Source organism: Buceros rhinoceros, unplaced genomic scaffold, assembly GCF_000710305.1.
Source record: "Buceros rhinoceros silvestris isolate BGI_N320 unplaced genomic scaffold, ASM71030v1 scaffold2321, whole genome shotgun sequence".
Classification (NCBI taxonomy): domain Eukaryota; kingdom Metazoa; phylum Chordata; class Aves; order Bucerotiformes; family Bucerotidae; genus Buceros; species Buceros rhinoceros.
Window position 1 is genome coordinate 17530 of NW_010393465.1, and position 16444 is coordinate 33973.

General features: G+C 37.8%; 1 protein-coding gene across 1 annotated transcript in view; it reads right to left on the bottom strand.

Moving 5' to 3' along the window:
• IFNAR1 (interferon (alpha, beta and omega) receptor 1) overlaps positions 1-13998 on the bottom strand; it is a 15035-nt gene extending 1037 nt beyond the window's left edge. Inside the window, exons 1-10 of the mRNA XM_010144844.1 lie at positions 13983-13998; positions 12552-12672; positions 10943-11136; positions 10164-10321; positions 8816-8963; positions 7752-7866; positions 6985-7184; positions 5603-5757; positions 4625-4778; positions 1396-1550 (exon numbers count right to left, since the gene is read on the bottom strand). Coding sequence (XP_010143146.1) covers positions 1396-1550; positions 4625-4778; positions 5603-5757; positions 6985-7184; positions 7752-7866; positions 8816-8963; positions 10164-10321; positions 10943-11136; positions 12552-12672; positions 13983-13998 — 1416 coding nt within the window. The remainder of the gene's footprint in view (positions 1-1395; positions 1551-4624; positions 4779-5602; positions 5758-6984; positions 7185-7751; positions 7867-8815; positions 8964-10163; positions 10322-10942; positions 11137-12551; positions 12673-13982) is intronic.
• Between the last annotated feature and the right edge of the window lie 2446 nt (positions 13999-16444).

Below are 16444 nucleotides of genomic sequence, written 5' to 3' on the forward strand. Positions count from 1 at the left end.
TGTTGCCACAATAGACTGGTAGCTTTTATTGCCACGTTTTCTTCACTGGTTTGAGTGGTTCCTCGCCCCTCCACCCCACCCCAGCTTGCTGCACCAGTTCTAACCCTGTATCAACTTGTTAATACCTTATATATAAGATATATAATATCTTTCTATTGTTATTAAAATCTGGTTTAGCTTCCTAAACTTAACAGAGGCCTCAAAGTTTTTTTTTCTCTTATCTTTTTTCTTAACCTTTTCTCCAAATGGGAGCGGGGGCTAATTAGAGAGTTTGTCCCACGACTGGCCAGGCTCAGCCAACCAGTGACAAAGGCAACACAAGAACTAAAGGAAAATCTTAATTTACAACACTTTCAGAGATCATGTGGCAGCGTGGGAACGACAGGTGTGTTTTTGCAAAGTCTACAAATCATTATCAGTTATAAAGCAATGTTTGAAAGGAGAGAAAATGAGGTGCTGCAGTAGGATTCCAAGCCTTACACAGCTCTCAACGGTGCTCTGCTGTCTATCCTACACGTTTTAAATCTATTTTCTGAAGTGATCGCTTATATCAAATCCATCAAAAAAGGTTCTACGTACGCATGGCATTAATTATGTTACCAGTATTCTAATGAACAAGCCAGCTAAAATGCTGCCTTACAAATAAATTAAATTCAGATTAGCCCGTGTAAGCTACGAGACTGGTTTTAAATTACAACGTCATTCAGAAAGCTTTGTATAACTACATATCCTAGGAGCTTCACTGAGAAGATGACACATGTTAGGAAGGCTCAGCATCAATGGTCTGAGAAACACAGAAGAAAGCACAGTGAAAAGCAGTTCTTGCTACATTTCAAAATATGCCTACTAACATGTTGCCCTGTTCATCCCAGAACAGGAGCCATACTATGTACTACCTGGAAACCGGACAGCATCTGCCTTTCCAGAGACCACCCAGTCACTAGGTCAGGAGATGGTACAAAAGCATTTGCTGCCTGCTTCACTAAAATTTCCTCTAAAGACTGGGCTTGCGTTTTCACCTCCTCTGAGTTTTAAAGGATGGCAGAAAGGCTAGAGCATGCTCTTCCAGATTACGCAACGGGAAAACGTTTCTGGTTTCACATAGCAGGCCAAAAGTACACTATCACATGCTCTGGAATGAAGGATCATTAGCAATACTTTTGCACAGATAGAAAAAAAAAACCAATAAAAGTTAAAATATTTGCTAATCGCAGAATTCCAGAAATTGATACTACACATTTTTTCCATAGAATTCCTGCTCTTTGTAAAAACCTATACAACTAATCTTGGCATACCCATAAAACCACAGAACCACAAGCTAAACACTTTTTCACAATTGTTTTTGTTCATTTTTCTAAAAATACATCTGCTTAATGAATAAAAAAAAAGTCTCACCTCTATGTTCAAAGGAGGCTGGCATGATGGAAAGAACACATACTTGATTTTATTGTAGGCTTGATACAGGACGAAAACAAGTAGTGTAGCCACAAGACAGACAACAATCAGGGCAGTTGCAAAGGTTGCTAAAATGATCAGAGGTAAAAGTTTATCTAAAAAAGTGAATAAAATCAATTAGTCTAAGTATTCATAAACTACAAAGATTAAAGAATGGATTATCTGCTACAGAATTTATCATAAAACTTCACATTTCTACCGTACTATACCCAGCCACGATGGTCATTACAAAAATGATGCCATTCCAATATCTTAGCTAGTTTTATTAAAAACACAGCACAAAACATTTATCCAATAGAAGAACACAGGCATTTGCAGACAGGATCAGAACAAAGATTTGGTTATTCCCGGTTATATGTCACTATTTGACAGCAGGGAAAAAAGGCTGCACGTTGACAGCTACCACAAAGTGTTTGATACACATAAATCTACGGCACTATTGCTTGTGTCCAGAGCCGAACTCCGAGGAACATACCAGGTAACTGATAGAGCGCTCTCCTTCACAAAGACAGAGGTGCAGGAGTTAGAATCCCATTGGCTACGGATTACGAATGGGCAACTACTGCAGTGAAGTTGGCCTGTGGTTATTTAGCCAGGAAATTATTAGAGTGCCTAGAATTGCAGGGTCTTCAGGGTCCCAAAAGCATCCAAATGGTTCTTGGACAGGAGAGGAACTTCAGTTGTAAGCTTCAGAGGACTACAATCACAGAATCATGGAATGCTTTGGTTTGGAGGGGACCTTCAAAGGTCATCCAGTCCAATTCACCCTGCAGCGGGCAGGGACATCTTCAACTAGACTACTACACAGCCAATAGAGAGAGAAAGGATCTTGCAGTGAACATCTACTCGTTTTAGTGCTTATCTAAGAAGAAATTAATCCTAAGGCTATTCCCGTTATTCTCTACACCGGCAGTCTAGCTCAGCACAAAATTTTACTTTGTCAGTACAGAAAGGTGAGATGAATTTCACTTCAGTGCTCAGACGTGGTGTCATCAATTTGATGATGCCAACTAAGTGGTGCAGTTGATTAGCTCGAGGGAAGCGACACCAACCAGAGGAAGCCCAGAAGGCTTTAGGAGTGGGCCCATGTGAACCTCATGAAGTTCAGCTAGGCCAAGCGCAAAGTCCTGGACCTGGGTTGGGGTAATCCCCGGTATCAATACAGACTGGGAGATGAATGGATTGAGAGCTGCCCTGCCAAGAGGGACTGGGCATACCGATGGATGAAAAATTGGACATGAGTTGGCAATCTGTGCTTGCAGCCCAGACGGTCAACTGTATCCTGGGCTGCATAGAAACAAGTGGCCAAGAGGTCAAGGGAGGTGATTCTGCCTCTCTTCTCTGCTGAAACCCCACCGTGGGAGCACTGCATCCATCTCTGAGGCCTTCAGCCCAAGTCAGACATGGACCTGTTAGACTGGGTCCAGAGGAGGGCCAGCCACAAAAATCACCACCGCTCCTGTGCAGAAGGTCAGGTGCTGAAGAGAAGGCTCTGGGCAGTGCAGCCTTTCAAGTTTTAAAAAGAGGCTACAAGAAGTACAGAGACACTTTTTACCAAAGCCTGCAGAGACAGGGCAAGGGGCGATGTTTTTAGACTGAAAGAGGGGAGGTTTAGATTGGACGTAAGGAAGAGGCAATGGAACAGGTTGCCCAAAGAACGTGTGGATGCCCCCTCCCTGGCAGTGTTCAAGGGCAGGTTGTGTGGGGCTTTGAGCAACCTGGTCTAGTGGAAGGTGGCATGGCAGGAGGTGTGGGAGCTAGATAATCTTTGAAGGTTACTTCCAACCCAAACCATTCTGTGATTCTATAGTCCTGCATTCCTGTATTAACTCAGGAACTGTGGAAAACTTTCCAATAGGCTAGATTCAGTTCCAGGACTTGAGGTTGGGACCTTATGGCAGAAGGAGTATACACGACAGAATCCAGCTTCGATAATAAATACTGTAGTCAAAGAAACCTTTTATCTGTATAGTTCATAAGCTATTCACTGCTTAAGCCTAAGAGTCATGCAACCTTTCTTCTTCCCTCCACTCTTCTGCTTTGCAACATATTCTCTGGTTTGCTCTAACAAACAAACAAACTGAAGGATGTTTGACCATACTAAATTAGTAAATACCAGGAGACACTGTACAAATCATCAAGATCATGCCAAGACAATCATGTCTGTTTACCTCTATTTCCAGTTAGTACAAATGATCAAAGAATGAAAGATTTCAGCACTAGGATATGGAACGGGAAACAACAGGTTATCACCTGTATGCCTCCATACAGAGTCTTGAATGTACAGTGATTTGGTCTTCAATAGGCTTATTAAAATAGGAGGAGTTGAGGAAGACTAGTAACTAACTAGTGAAATAGATTAAAGAATTTATGAAGGTAAAAAAGTAACATTTGTTTCTTTTTAAGCTTGATAAAGACAAAGGAGCAAGGACTAGAATATAAAGAATCCTAAGAGCTCAAGATGTGAGAAAGTAGCATTACTATCACTACATTTTCTTAGTTTTACGTCAGTTTGGATATTTAGTAATTTTTCTAATATTATAGCCTGTTAATAGAAGGTAATGGGCCAAATTCAATTCAACAGATAATCTGCTTTTATGTTCTGAGTGAGTGTAATCAATCTACAAATGTATTGTCATTTTGTACAAAAGTGAGCTTTCAGCTATAATGAGCCTGGTGACTTGTCTCCTCATATTTTAGCAGAGGATTTTTTTTTAATTTAATTAATTAATTCACAGGAAAATTAAGACAATTTCAAGGTCAAAATATTCCTGAAAGCAGAGCATTCAGTAATTCCTTGTACTCTCCTAAAAATATCTTAAAAGTACTGGAAATTAAAGCTTGCCTATTAACAGGTCATTGTATGGAATTGTTTAATTCACAATCATTAGAAATGATCGCGGATTAGTAACTACAAACAGAGTTGTGTCATGGAATAACCAGAATGTAACTGTCATCTGAACAGAAGCGGCTCATTAGTCCAGCTATAGGGGAGACCACGGAGCAGCGAAGTGACGGGCTGCTGATAGGGGTCTCTGCCCAACTAGGTGCTAACTCTGTGAGGCCACTAAGTCATGCTACAAATAGTTAAGTGGTGAGAACTGCAAAGGCTTATGAAACGTTAACAATTTTACTTCCAGAAGTGTAACAGTTCCGAAGCTCTTCCTACCTCCAGGTGTTTTGATGCATTTCTCTTTGCTGTAAGAACTGCTTTTGTTGTAAACTTCTGAGAACGCCTGTACCTTTACACAGTACAAAGTTGCAGATGTTAGGTCAGAGACGGTTGCTATTGTCTGTTTTATCTCTTTTGTTTTGACTTCCTCCTGAAAAAGGAAAATTGTCAGAATAAAATGCACATAAATAGAACAAGAGACGCTCAAAGAGAATTTTGGCCTCTGCTGAAGAAGTAATTCTGTAAAAAATTATAGACATTGTTATGTACTCTGATTAAATAAAATAAAAGAAACCACACAACCCCCTCCTAAGCAAACACATTCAGGAAACAGCAATAACCAACAGCTTTAACCATACTGAAATCTTACAGTTTAAAAGCTGTGTGCAAAACGAAACTTATTCCTGTTGCGGTGTGTTTTCCTCTATTCTTCCATGTATTTGCACATACACATTTACCGATTACTGTAAATGTTTTACTGTAAGAAGCATTTAAAAAATATGGAAAAATCCACTAAAAACATGAGCTAAAAGCATAAAAGACTCCAACTGTTTTATGATACATGTAACTATAAAAGAGCAACTACAGAGAGAAAAGTATTTCAGGAGCTGGAAGCTACATTAATTAAGACAGTGGACAGAGTCATACGATAAAGACGGCATCACGAGAACCCTACAACTCCTCTTCAAAAGTGAGCCATTTCACGGCTTGTAAAAAACTCACTCCAGTTATGCAAATCCTTACCTATAGCCACATCAATGGAAAAATATTAAAATCTCAATTATTGTGTTGACCTGTTGACCAAGTTGTCTCGACCAGATTCTTAAAAGAATCTCAGGAAAAAAAAAATTGATTGCATGATTGATACTCCGTATATGTGCTTTTCGAAAATAAGCTTCTTGATGAGAACTCAATGACAGTATTCAAGTCATAACAAATTTTATATACTGTTTTTAGTACTTAACTAGTTCATACCTCATTATTTGATGAATTCTTCCAATACAGAAGGCGGTAAGACAAGTCATAATGCTCCCTCATGACTTCACTCTCACGGTCTCCTGGAGGAGAAATCTGGATATGGAGCAACATATCACTGATGTCTACCGTCACATCAGGAGGGCCAATTTCATCTTAAGACATTAAAAAAAAAAGAATTAAAAGTAAGATTGAAAGAATACAAATAAAAATATTGCATAAAATAGCATACTTTAAAACTATAACAATTTTAAAGGCATGGATACTTAGAAGTAGTAACTTGAGTAACAGCTTTATTCAGGATCTCAAGACCTAAGAAGTATTGCAATTATTTTCTCTTTCCACATTCATATGTTGCTTCTGAAAGTTTCAGTAACGTGAATTCATGGACAGTGGGATTAATTCTGTGCAAGTCAAAGTGGAACTACCGAATACTTGTTAATCTCGTAAGGATACGGGCCCTCTTTTTCATATACACCATCTTTCACAGTTATAGTATAGTTGAAAAGTGAGAAGCATTACAGTTTTTGTTTTCTTTCGTTGAATTATTTACCTAGGTCACTGTTATCTTACTGAAGAATTATCTAATTACCGAAAGCTTGGACAAGGGAAAGCTGACAAATTCAATAGCTTTTGATTCTATATTCAGTATGGAAGCAAATGAAATATTATCCTACACATTTGTTAAACACTTCTTGATGCTTATGTTTGATAGCTTTTTTGAAGTCAAACATTTTAGTAAGGTCACATTTCTCACAAAATCAAAAAAGCGTAACAAAGACAAAAAATATTACAATTTATCTCTGGAGAGTGTTACATATTTTTGAATTAGATGTCACTATCATTTAAGACTGTTTTTTCACAAAGCTCCTCAGGGTTTTATGTCAATGAAATACCGCTTCAGCACAAAGTTCAGGAATGCACTGTGCAGGGGTAGAGAGAAGGAGGAGATGAGGATAGATGCACAAGAAAGTAGAAGCAGTGGATCCCAAAATTATTTGGCTTCAGCGTAATTTTTCCTGAGATATCAAGAAGCACTCCCTGTCAGTGGCAAAAGCCAGGCTAGGGCTGTTTCTAGAACCATCTCACACAGTGATTAATGCAGCATACAGTTAGATTAGGAAATGCGATACAGTGCTTTGTGGTTTAACTTTATAAAGCAATTGATGTGATTCTAAATATAGTGAAATACTGGCTGGGCTGAATAGAGAAGAACATGGAAAAACTCCCACTGAACTGGAAGAGGCCAGGATTCCCAGCACCGTTTCTCTAGGGGAACTATGTATTCAGCTTCATTAATCTAGCAAGTTGCTTTTTGCAAAAAATAGCGTTAGGTACAAGTTTGCTGAGAAATGAAGATTCAGGAAAACACATTTGCTTACTTGTTATCAGAGGATCTACTTTTACTTCGTTAGACAAACACGATTTATTATATTCATTCACGGCCTGCACACGGAGATAATAAAATCCAGTAGTAGTGATAATAGATGAGAAATTGCATTGTGTATCAGTGATGTTTTCACATCCAGCAACGTTGATCCACTTTGCTGAGTAATCATCGTGAAGCATCTTTAGATACCCACTGCAAGAGATATTTTAATAGTGTTTGATCGAACTCTCACAAAATTAAAGCATGTTCACTTGTGCTCCATACTTTTTTTATTAATATTTTTCAAAGAATGGGCCTTCTATAAATGAAAAAACAGTATTTTAAATATGAGAAATTTCTAACTGAAACAATGAAGTTACCTGGATTAGGAAATACAAACTGGTGCATCAGTCAAGCCTCAACAGAAAAACTTTTGTGCTCACTTCTAGTCAACTAAAAAAATTCAAGAAAATACAAAGCAATGCAAACTTCCCACCTTCTAAAAATATTACTTAGTATACATTTAGTAGTCTATTCTATCAAGTATTTAACACTCTGAAAAAAAGCCTAGTACCTTGAAATTCTAGGATATGATGTTATATGCAATCCTGTATAAAGTCACACTGTGTCCAGCTGAGGTACCAATGTTTCAATGAATACATGAAGTTAAATACTTAGCAAAGTGGCTTAAACTTCTGGTAACTATTTGGAAAATACAATGGGTGACATTTAGAATGACATAACCTGTTTAAACAGAGAGATGGAAATTGTTTAACTCACATGAGATACTGTACATTGTAGCTCACATGTTGTTTATACCGATTATTCCAGTGCAGATGAAATTTCATATTCAAAGCAAGAACTCTCACATTTGTTGCACAGAGTAGGTCATTCACTGCTCAAAAAGAAAAGGAAACCCACAGTTACTGAAGTGTTTTATATTTTGTACAGCAATTTCTCCCTGAACGGGCACTTCTCACATAAATGGTCACAGTACACTTTCAATAATTTAAAAAAAAAAATTGTCTGTTTTCATTATAAAGATGGCAAATCAAAGTTTCTGATATATACAGCATATTAAGCCTTTAGTAAAAACAAATCAGCTAAAAATCAATTTAGATAAAAACAAGTACAGAAACATTGAGAATAGTAGAAATAAACTGTTTCAGCAATAACTGATGAGAAAAATGGTAAAATACACATGCATAAACATTAATTTTGATGTACCACCTGCGCAATCTAATGTTTGACTTTCTACAATCCCACACTGTTGTTTTTTTCCTGAAATTAACACTTAGAAGTACTTAAACCTGAACAGCACACAAAAGAATTCGAATTTAGACATGAAAACAAGCAACTGGTGGTGAACTGATACTACGCCACTCTTCAGAATCTGTAACAATAAATTCGCCAAGGTTTTCATGAGAACAACGTATTTTTTAAGCTTGGCACTAAATGAATGCGTATAAAGTTGAGCTAAGTATACAAAAGGCTTTTGTTTTGCCTACAAACACACTCCTTTCCTCCTCATTCACAGTCACAAATTCAAACATACCAGGTTTTCTGAATTACAGAAAATAGTAATCCAAATTAAGGGACAGAAATTGCCTCAAAGCAAGAACCTTTTTGTACTGTTAAAACTCTAATATTGATAGTGACGTATTTTCTATTGATTTAAAATCAACCATTGATTATTGATTTAAAAACAACCGCCAAGATTGCTGTTATACCAAAACGAGCAGGAACTTAGCACTCCTGCATATTTCTATTGCTTTAGGACAATTTACCTTCCAACAATTTAAAGTTGAGTAATCATTTTAAGATAAAACAATTTTACTTTATACCTTTGCGGGTAGTTTTTACACAACGAACGGGACTGAAAAAGCCTTCTTGAGAGTCCAAAGGAAGAGTTGCTTGAACTTTCAGGCAATAGGTAGTGTCCGGTGCAAGACCATCAATTACATCAGTAGGAAAAATACTTTGACTTCTGAACTGTAAGAAACAATTGCAAATAGCATACGAAGATAACTGTTATTCCTGATGAGCTTATTTTTTAAAGCATCTTTTTTCTTCCCTAGGTTTCAGCCCATTTATATAAGAGTCCATTAAAAATGCTCAAATAGAGAATGAAGGATAATACATGAGCTGAATAAACACTAAAGGGAAGTTTCCAACTTAATGTGACTGAAAGGAAGGAACATGTTGTGCTCCTTTAACACATGAAAGTGGGGAGGGATTGCGACACTGCTGCACGACACAACTCACCACACAAATATTCAGGCACATACTCAGAAACAGTACCCTTCCGTCCCTCAATTCACTGAATGAACACTCACTCCTCCCCCTCCTGCTGCTTCCCTGCCTTTGGTTTACCAGACTTTTCAGTGTCTGACCTCTGTATACAGCTTGTACTTAAAGCTTTTTCTCCCCACTTTGATGTGTAATGATTAGGACTAGCTCTTCCAAATGAACACAGATACCTTTTCAATTCCTACCCTAGTCCAGCTGGCACCCATTCCGCTGAAAGAATGAAAAAAGAGACTATTTCTACCTTGGTCTTCACAGAATGGCTGTATCTGCTGTGCAAGACACACCCTAGGAATCGAATCTAGCTCACAATTACGAGACCTGAAAAGAACCCCTAAAAATCCCCAACCTACAGTGTAAAACCAAAGAACTTAGTTGATGACACACATCGGTGTACTGACAGCTGTAGTCAAGCTACATGGTCTCAGCAAGATCAAGTTAGCCTCTTCCCTCTCCCCTCCCCTGCATCTATACCTTACTATAAATGCTTCTGCCCCTCTTTTTGCCTTTATTTTTTCTTCTGGCTGCTGCTGTCACACACTGCTGTTTTGAGGCACAGGACAGGGCTCTTCCCATAGAGTGATCACAAGTGTTTTTCTTCAGTGCTTTGGAAAGCCCAGGGACACGCAGGTGTTGGTGCAGTGAACTGAACTTACTTGATGGAATGCGCCTAACCTGCAGTTCCACCCTGGCTCCAGCATTTAACAGAAATGCAAACCCATCACAAAATATCTAATACAATCCAAATATAAAACACCCTCCTCCGACTTTTTAAGTCCATAAAAAGTTATACACAGTTACATAATTAATCAATTCTGTTATAGAGCACAAAGCAATTAAAGTACACCTCTGACAGTTATGTCAAGGTTAAAAAAGTGATCATACCTCTGCATTTGATGCATTTTCCCAGATAACTAGATTATATCTAAAACTTGATTGATCTATCCACATTTTTTGGACCTGATTTGCTTCTGGAGGAGAAACCTTTATTTTTATGACTCCATTTGTGGACTGCAACTGTATTCCTGGAGGACCGATTTGAGCTGCAAATATTAAAAGGAGAAAAAAAAGAAAAGAGGTCAAGCATCACTATTTAAAGAAAAAATACCCCAAAAGTAATTTACAATAACAAAACCACAGTAACTGCCTATAGGATCTTAGTTTTCATCAGTCTCAGATGGTATCTAACCGAACAACCAACAACTGCTACCTAGTTCTACAAGCAGTAGAGTTAAAATGCAGTATTACTAGAGAACATATTCTAGAATCTGTTGTGAAAAATCAGTGTAAGTCATCCTAAAATATGCAAGGCAAGAAATCAATCCAGCATTGAGAGAAGGCTTCAGTACCATACTATACTGTAGCTATTGAAAAGTCACAAGGAGAGAAGAAAACTTCCAGAAAAATCCACAGTCAAAAAGGATTTTTCTAAAATCTAGAAAAAAAAGTGTGACAGAAAACTGTCAGAAAAGCAGCATCACTTAGAATACTTTCCCCTTCCGGAAAAGAAAGACTCATAATATTCCATGACCTGCAAATACATTAAGGTTGAGAAAGCCACCAGCTCATGTTGTTATGAGCCATGGAAACCACAAACATTTTTTCACGATAATGTGCTGAAGGACATTTAACTAAAAGCGTTACAGCATATATGGAACTCATACCTATCAAAGATGGAATCATTTCAAAAATGCTAGACCATGAAGACACTTCTTCCCTTCTTTCAGCCCTTATACGCACATAATGTGTATCATAGTATTTGGTTATTGCTGAGGAAAAGTCACATTCTGTGCCAGTTACATTTTGACACCCAGGCAACTTCTTCCATTCCATGTCATTTGGCTCAGAATCATCAAACCTGTAAGAAAGAAAATGCCCCCAAAATAAAACCAATGCACAATTTAAGTACTGAGATTCTTTTTCCTTTTCTTCTTTTCTTTCTTTCTTTTTTTTTCTTCACGCCATGTAATGGTGTTTGATCACCCACACCAGTGTAATCAGTGTAATCTACTTAGCTACCCTGGAAATCATATCGCCATTTAAATTCATTAATCTATTAATTTATTACTTTAGTCTTATTACCAAAAGCTAACTATCAGACTGCAAAGTCTGATATCAGGTTTTTTTTATTCCCCGCGTAAACTCACAGTGTCAGAAAACAGCATCAAGGAACACAAATCCACAATTATATCTTTAGTGTACGATCCTAGTCTGGCAATGATTTAACAATTCATTAGAAGAAATTTAAAAGTCTCAATGGCAAGATGTGCTTAAGAGAGCATAAAAGCAGCAAAACCTCCCACTGTAACATTGCTTGCTAATGTAGTTTAGGGGAAAAGAAAAACACAAAGGAGAAAACTGGAGTTCAGCAATAAGTGTTGGAATAATTAGCTTTACAGAAGCTATTTTTGTTGTGAGTTAACAGACATTCATACCCTAAAGAGACATTTCATATAAAGATTAAAAATGTCCCAATAAAGAGGCACAGACCTGAAGTAGTAATTGTTTATCCCAAACTTCCACCTTATCTTTCAGACTAGTATTATGTTGTTAAAATGAAACTGTTTTCAAAGCTGCTGTTTCTCATTTACGTGTTGAAGAAGGTGAGCCGTTGTTCAAAACTCAAAATCACACACTAGGAAATCCTAAAATCAATAACTTCTTAAGTGATTTTATCTTCAAAGTGTTTTTTAATATTTACTTGTCGGGAAAGTGCCCCAAAATACTAAAGGTGTCTGTACAGGCAAGCCTAAGTGTTGGTATGTGAAATGGCTGAAGAAAGCCAAGTAAACATTTACGAACAAAAATTAAGTTGTTTTATATGGTGATTAAAATTTCTGATGAGAAATTTGGACTCATAAACTGACAATTATTCAAAAGCTTCACTAAAAATTCTCTCAAATACTGTGTGTGTGTGGCCACAATGTAGCTTAATTAAAACAGAGAATAAGTAAATCTAAATACTACGTTTCTAACAGTTAATCTTCTCAAAGAACACTCTAGTATTAAGTGTTACTACCAAGTGTGTTCTGCATTTGTAACACATTGTGTCAGGGAACAACCAAATTTTACGTGGGAATTTGATAAACAAAGGACAATACTAGGATCCCACTTTGTTTCAAGACTTAATCTCCCTGGCCTCTACTTTCCGGATTTCAAAAAGCCTCTGTAAGTTTTACATGGCAGTATCAGGAAGCACAGGAATTAATCAATAGGCTCTTTTACACATATAAGCATCAGGCATTTCTGGCTCAGCGTAAAGTTACAACTTACCACCGGTACTCTGCTGAAAATGTCACATTGGCATCATTCCCAGTGTAGTTCCACCTTAGAGTGAAATTCGTATTTACAACATGGACCTGAATATCCTGTGGAATCTTCAGATTAGTGTGGCCTACAAGAAAGAAATGTAAAGGTACATAAAGATCAGGCTAAATAATTTGTACCTAACTTAAGAAAAACTTACTTTTCTTAAAAAAGAAGTAGAGAGTTATTGTGAAATGAAATATCAGTAAACGTAGGAGTTACGAAAATCCCTCGCTACTCAAATGGCCCTTCAATCCATGGCTCAGGAGCTGCGCATCAGGTGGATCCTTCGCCAGTTATGACTACACAGCTCTTTCCTCTGTGCTTAAAAAGTCTTTCTCCCCAGGCCCCTTTAAAAAAAGTACATACAACTGCAATATTCAAGGCCTGTGCTCACTGTCATGGGGTGATTATAAGCAGACTGAATGCATTTAAACCACTATTTTATTGGTTGGATCCAACACCTGGATCTCAGCTGCAAAGTGCTGAGGATTGATCTACGGCTGTCATTTCATGGTTGCAGAACAGACTGAGCATAGCGGACTTGCTTTGTGCCATGTGTTACTGCCATAAATTCAGTGTATTGGACATAAATCCCTTTCAGTGAGGCTTCATCACACAGCAGATCTTATATCTTGCTCCGACCAATCCCGTGATTTCTTTTACACAAAGACCAGTGCATAAAATGACTTACGGAGGGCAAGGGCTAGGTCTAAGGGCACATATAAGGATGTCCATAACATCAAGTGAAGGACCAGATCACGAGAAGAGAAGGCTTAACAGGCAGATTGCATGGTAAGGAGGGAAGCACGCACGCTAAAATCTTCTCCAGGACAGCTCTCTCTTCTCTTATTTTCCACCTTTCAAAAATAATTATTAAAAAAAAAAAGCTACTGCCTCATAATTACCTTACATTCAGTTTCCTAAAGATGACTTCTTTACCATTAACTCTGAGATATGCAGAATCCTAGATGTCCCATTTGGTACACAGTTCAGGTAATCAGCACACACATGGGAGTAACAATGCTGTGGGAGAAGGAGTTACTCTGATACTTACCAAAATTGAAATTTATCTAGCTATTTGCAAGGTACATTTTGCTTAGAATTATTTCACACCAGTCTATGGCACTGCTTCAAAGCAGCAAGGCTATAAAGTTACAATCAGAGCTGAAAGTTTGGTCTGAAAGTTTTCTAGTACTAGAAACTAAACCAGACCGTGGCTTACAGAGCACAGGGAAACAGTGTGAAGGCACAGGGCATATGTGTGGACTAAGGAAACCTCAGGTGCAAGTCACTAAAATTAAGCAGCCATATCCAGATTTACAGAGCATAAACTTCTTCCAAGTCCTTCCGCCTGGTATTGTATACTAGGTATCTTTGACGACCCCAGCTACGTACCATTGCGGCAGCGCATGCCTCTGTCCTCTGAGAATGCACTTTCGACTTCCAACACATGGGAAGAGAAGAAAACAAACGCAACAAAATAATAACAGAAAAAAAACCCCAAAACGCACCACCACACACTTTTCTGACTTGACTTTCTGTTTTCACCAGTTGTGTGTTACACTATTAATCATTTCCCAATTGCTACAACTTCTAAAAACATACCTTAGTGTGCATCACTGTGAAATTGCTTTCTGATGTCAGATTGTATTAGGAAGAAGTCAGAACCAAACCATCCTATTTCACAGAGGCAATCAAAGTCTGTTTGCACAACTAAAAGGGCTATCCTGAATTTGATTTTAAGAGAGATTCTTCACTGCAAAACTATTTCAGATTCTCCTTGATGACCAAGTTATCTTTGTAAAAACAAAACTTGCATGGAAAAACAATCTATAAACTCAAGTATGCAAAATCCTTTTGGAGAACAAAGTGGTATCCTCAGACTACTGACCAACAGTTATTGCCAAAGCAATAACTCCTGAGAGCATAAAACCTGAAAGGAAATTAATTCAATAAAACCTCGTGGATCCAACTACATAATTTATTTCCACAGTGCATGCATGAGTTACTCGACAGACTAAGATAAGCCCAATGCTTATCTTAGAGAATGCCAAACTACATTTGATCATCAGAAAACACGAAAGCAAAGGAAATACCTACTTTTCTTCAGATATTTGTCCAGATGGCTACAGTTCAGCCAAAAAGCTTAGGATAACAAAGGCAGCTATTTCAGTTTTTGGCAAAGAGTAGCAATTGTGAATATTTATATCCTTTCACGAAGAAAATACTCACTTCATCTGCAAACAGTATTTTCACTTTATTTGAGAATGTTTGCATTAAATTTAAGACTCAAAAAGCCTGCAACAAATAAGTTCCACAGCTTTTAACAATAATTTTAAAAAGGCACAACTCTGCTATTACCATAGAAAGAATAAGCCTGTCAGCACCATCTTGCAAAAATGAATACCAGCATCTGTTGTAACTGATAGATTGAATGTTATCATCTTGCTTTATGACCCTACGGAAGATTATTTAAGTACCGTGATGCAGCATAGCACTTTCAATTTGAGTTCCAAAGGAACATCAACAGATTGACATCTTACACAGCTCAAGCACAGAGTAATGCTTTTCCCTGTAGATACATGTACTCACATACTTGCAGAGACTTGAAAAAATATCATTCATACACTCAATCTGCTATTTGTCTGTAAAAAATCTTAATAAAGAGAAAACCTTTTTCAAAACATCTTTTTGAAATGTAGCAGAACTGCTGCTTTTGAATAGCCTCCTACAGCAGACAGAAAGCAAGGTACAGTTTCCTCAGTTCTCTAGCAGCACACTTACCAGGTGTAAAAACCTGCCAAGGCAGTGCCGAACAGAAGCCTTTACAACACGAGACTCCCCAGGTAGATTCTTTACCCTGAACGACACAGAACCTTGAAGTAAGCCATAAGATCTTAGATAACACAGTATTAGCTGGGAACCACACTGCACCCACAGAGCTCCAACACTGATAAAAATGCTAGTACTTGTTAAGACTCTTAGTTTTGTTTGCCTTAGGCAGAAAATCAAATAGTCACTGCACCGCCCGAGTATCTTTCCTGCATTTTCAAATCCTAATCTTATCTGAAGCTTTACATTAATTCATATTAGACGTTTTCCATTTGAGGTCAGACAGGAAAAAGGAAGTCTGGAAGCAGAAACAAAACGGCTTCAAACCTCATGTTGTAACTAGATGCACTTTCTCCCCAAGTTACAAAAAACATGCTGATGTAAGACATTCGACTATTGTTTCAAGCTAAGCCGGTGTGGTCTAAAGCTGGTAAATACCACAGCAAATAATCATATCCACCCTCTGGATACAAACTGCATTGTAAAAATACAGCTCTGGAATCTGACCTTTGGAAGAAGATACAGTATTCCAATCCTGGAGTAAGAGCACACAGAGTGAAAGGCCCAAAAGATGACTGTCACAAATCTCAGATTTGACTGCCTCTTTCTCTGACAACTTCCTCATGCAAGTTTGAACAAGGCTGAACTCACCTTGACATTTACCCTTTTTTAACCCTCCTTACAAACTGCTGAAACTAGGCGTTAAGAGCTGTTTTCAGCGGCAAGCGATAGCTTTTACAGAACTCTAACAGAAACGTGCTGTTCAGAGACACGACCTGTAAATTAAGTTAAAATCCACTACAGGGTTAAAAGTATCTTGCACCAGTTATTCGGGGAAGACCCTACACTTTTCAGGGAATATTCAGGAAGCTCTTCCGTATTGTCTTCAACAACAATGTACAAGCATGATCACTTACAGTCAGGGCTCAGCGATTGTCAAAAGCGGAAAACAAAAGCTAGAAATTGATAAGGAATTAAGGAAGTAATATAGAAAGCTTAAATTCCTTATAGCCTTCAGAACCGCC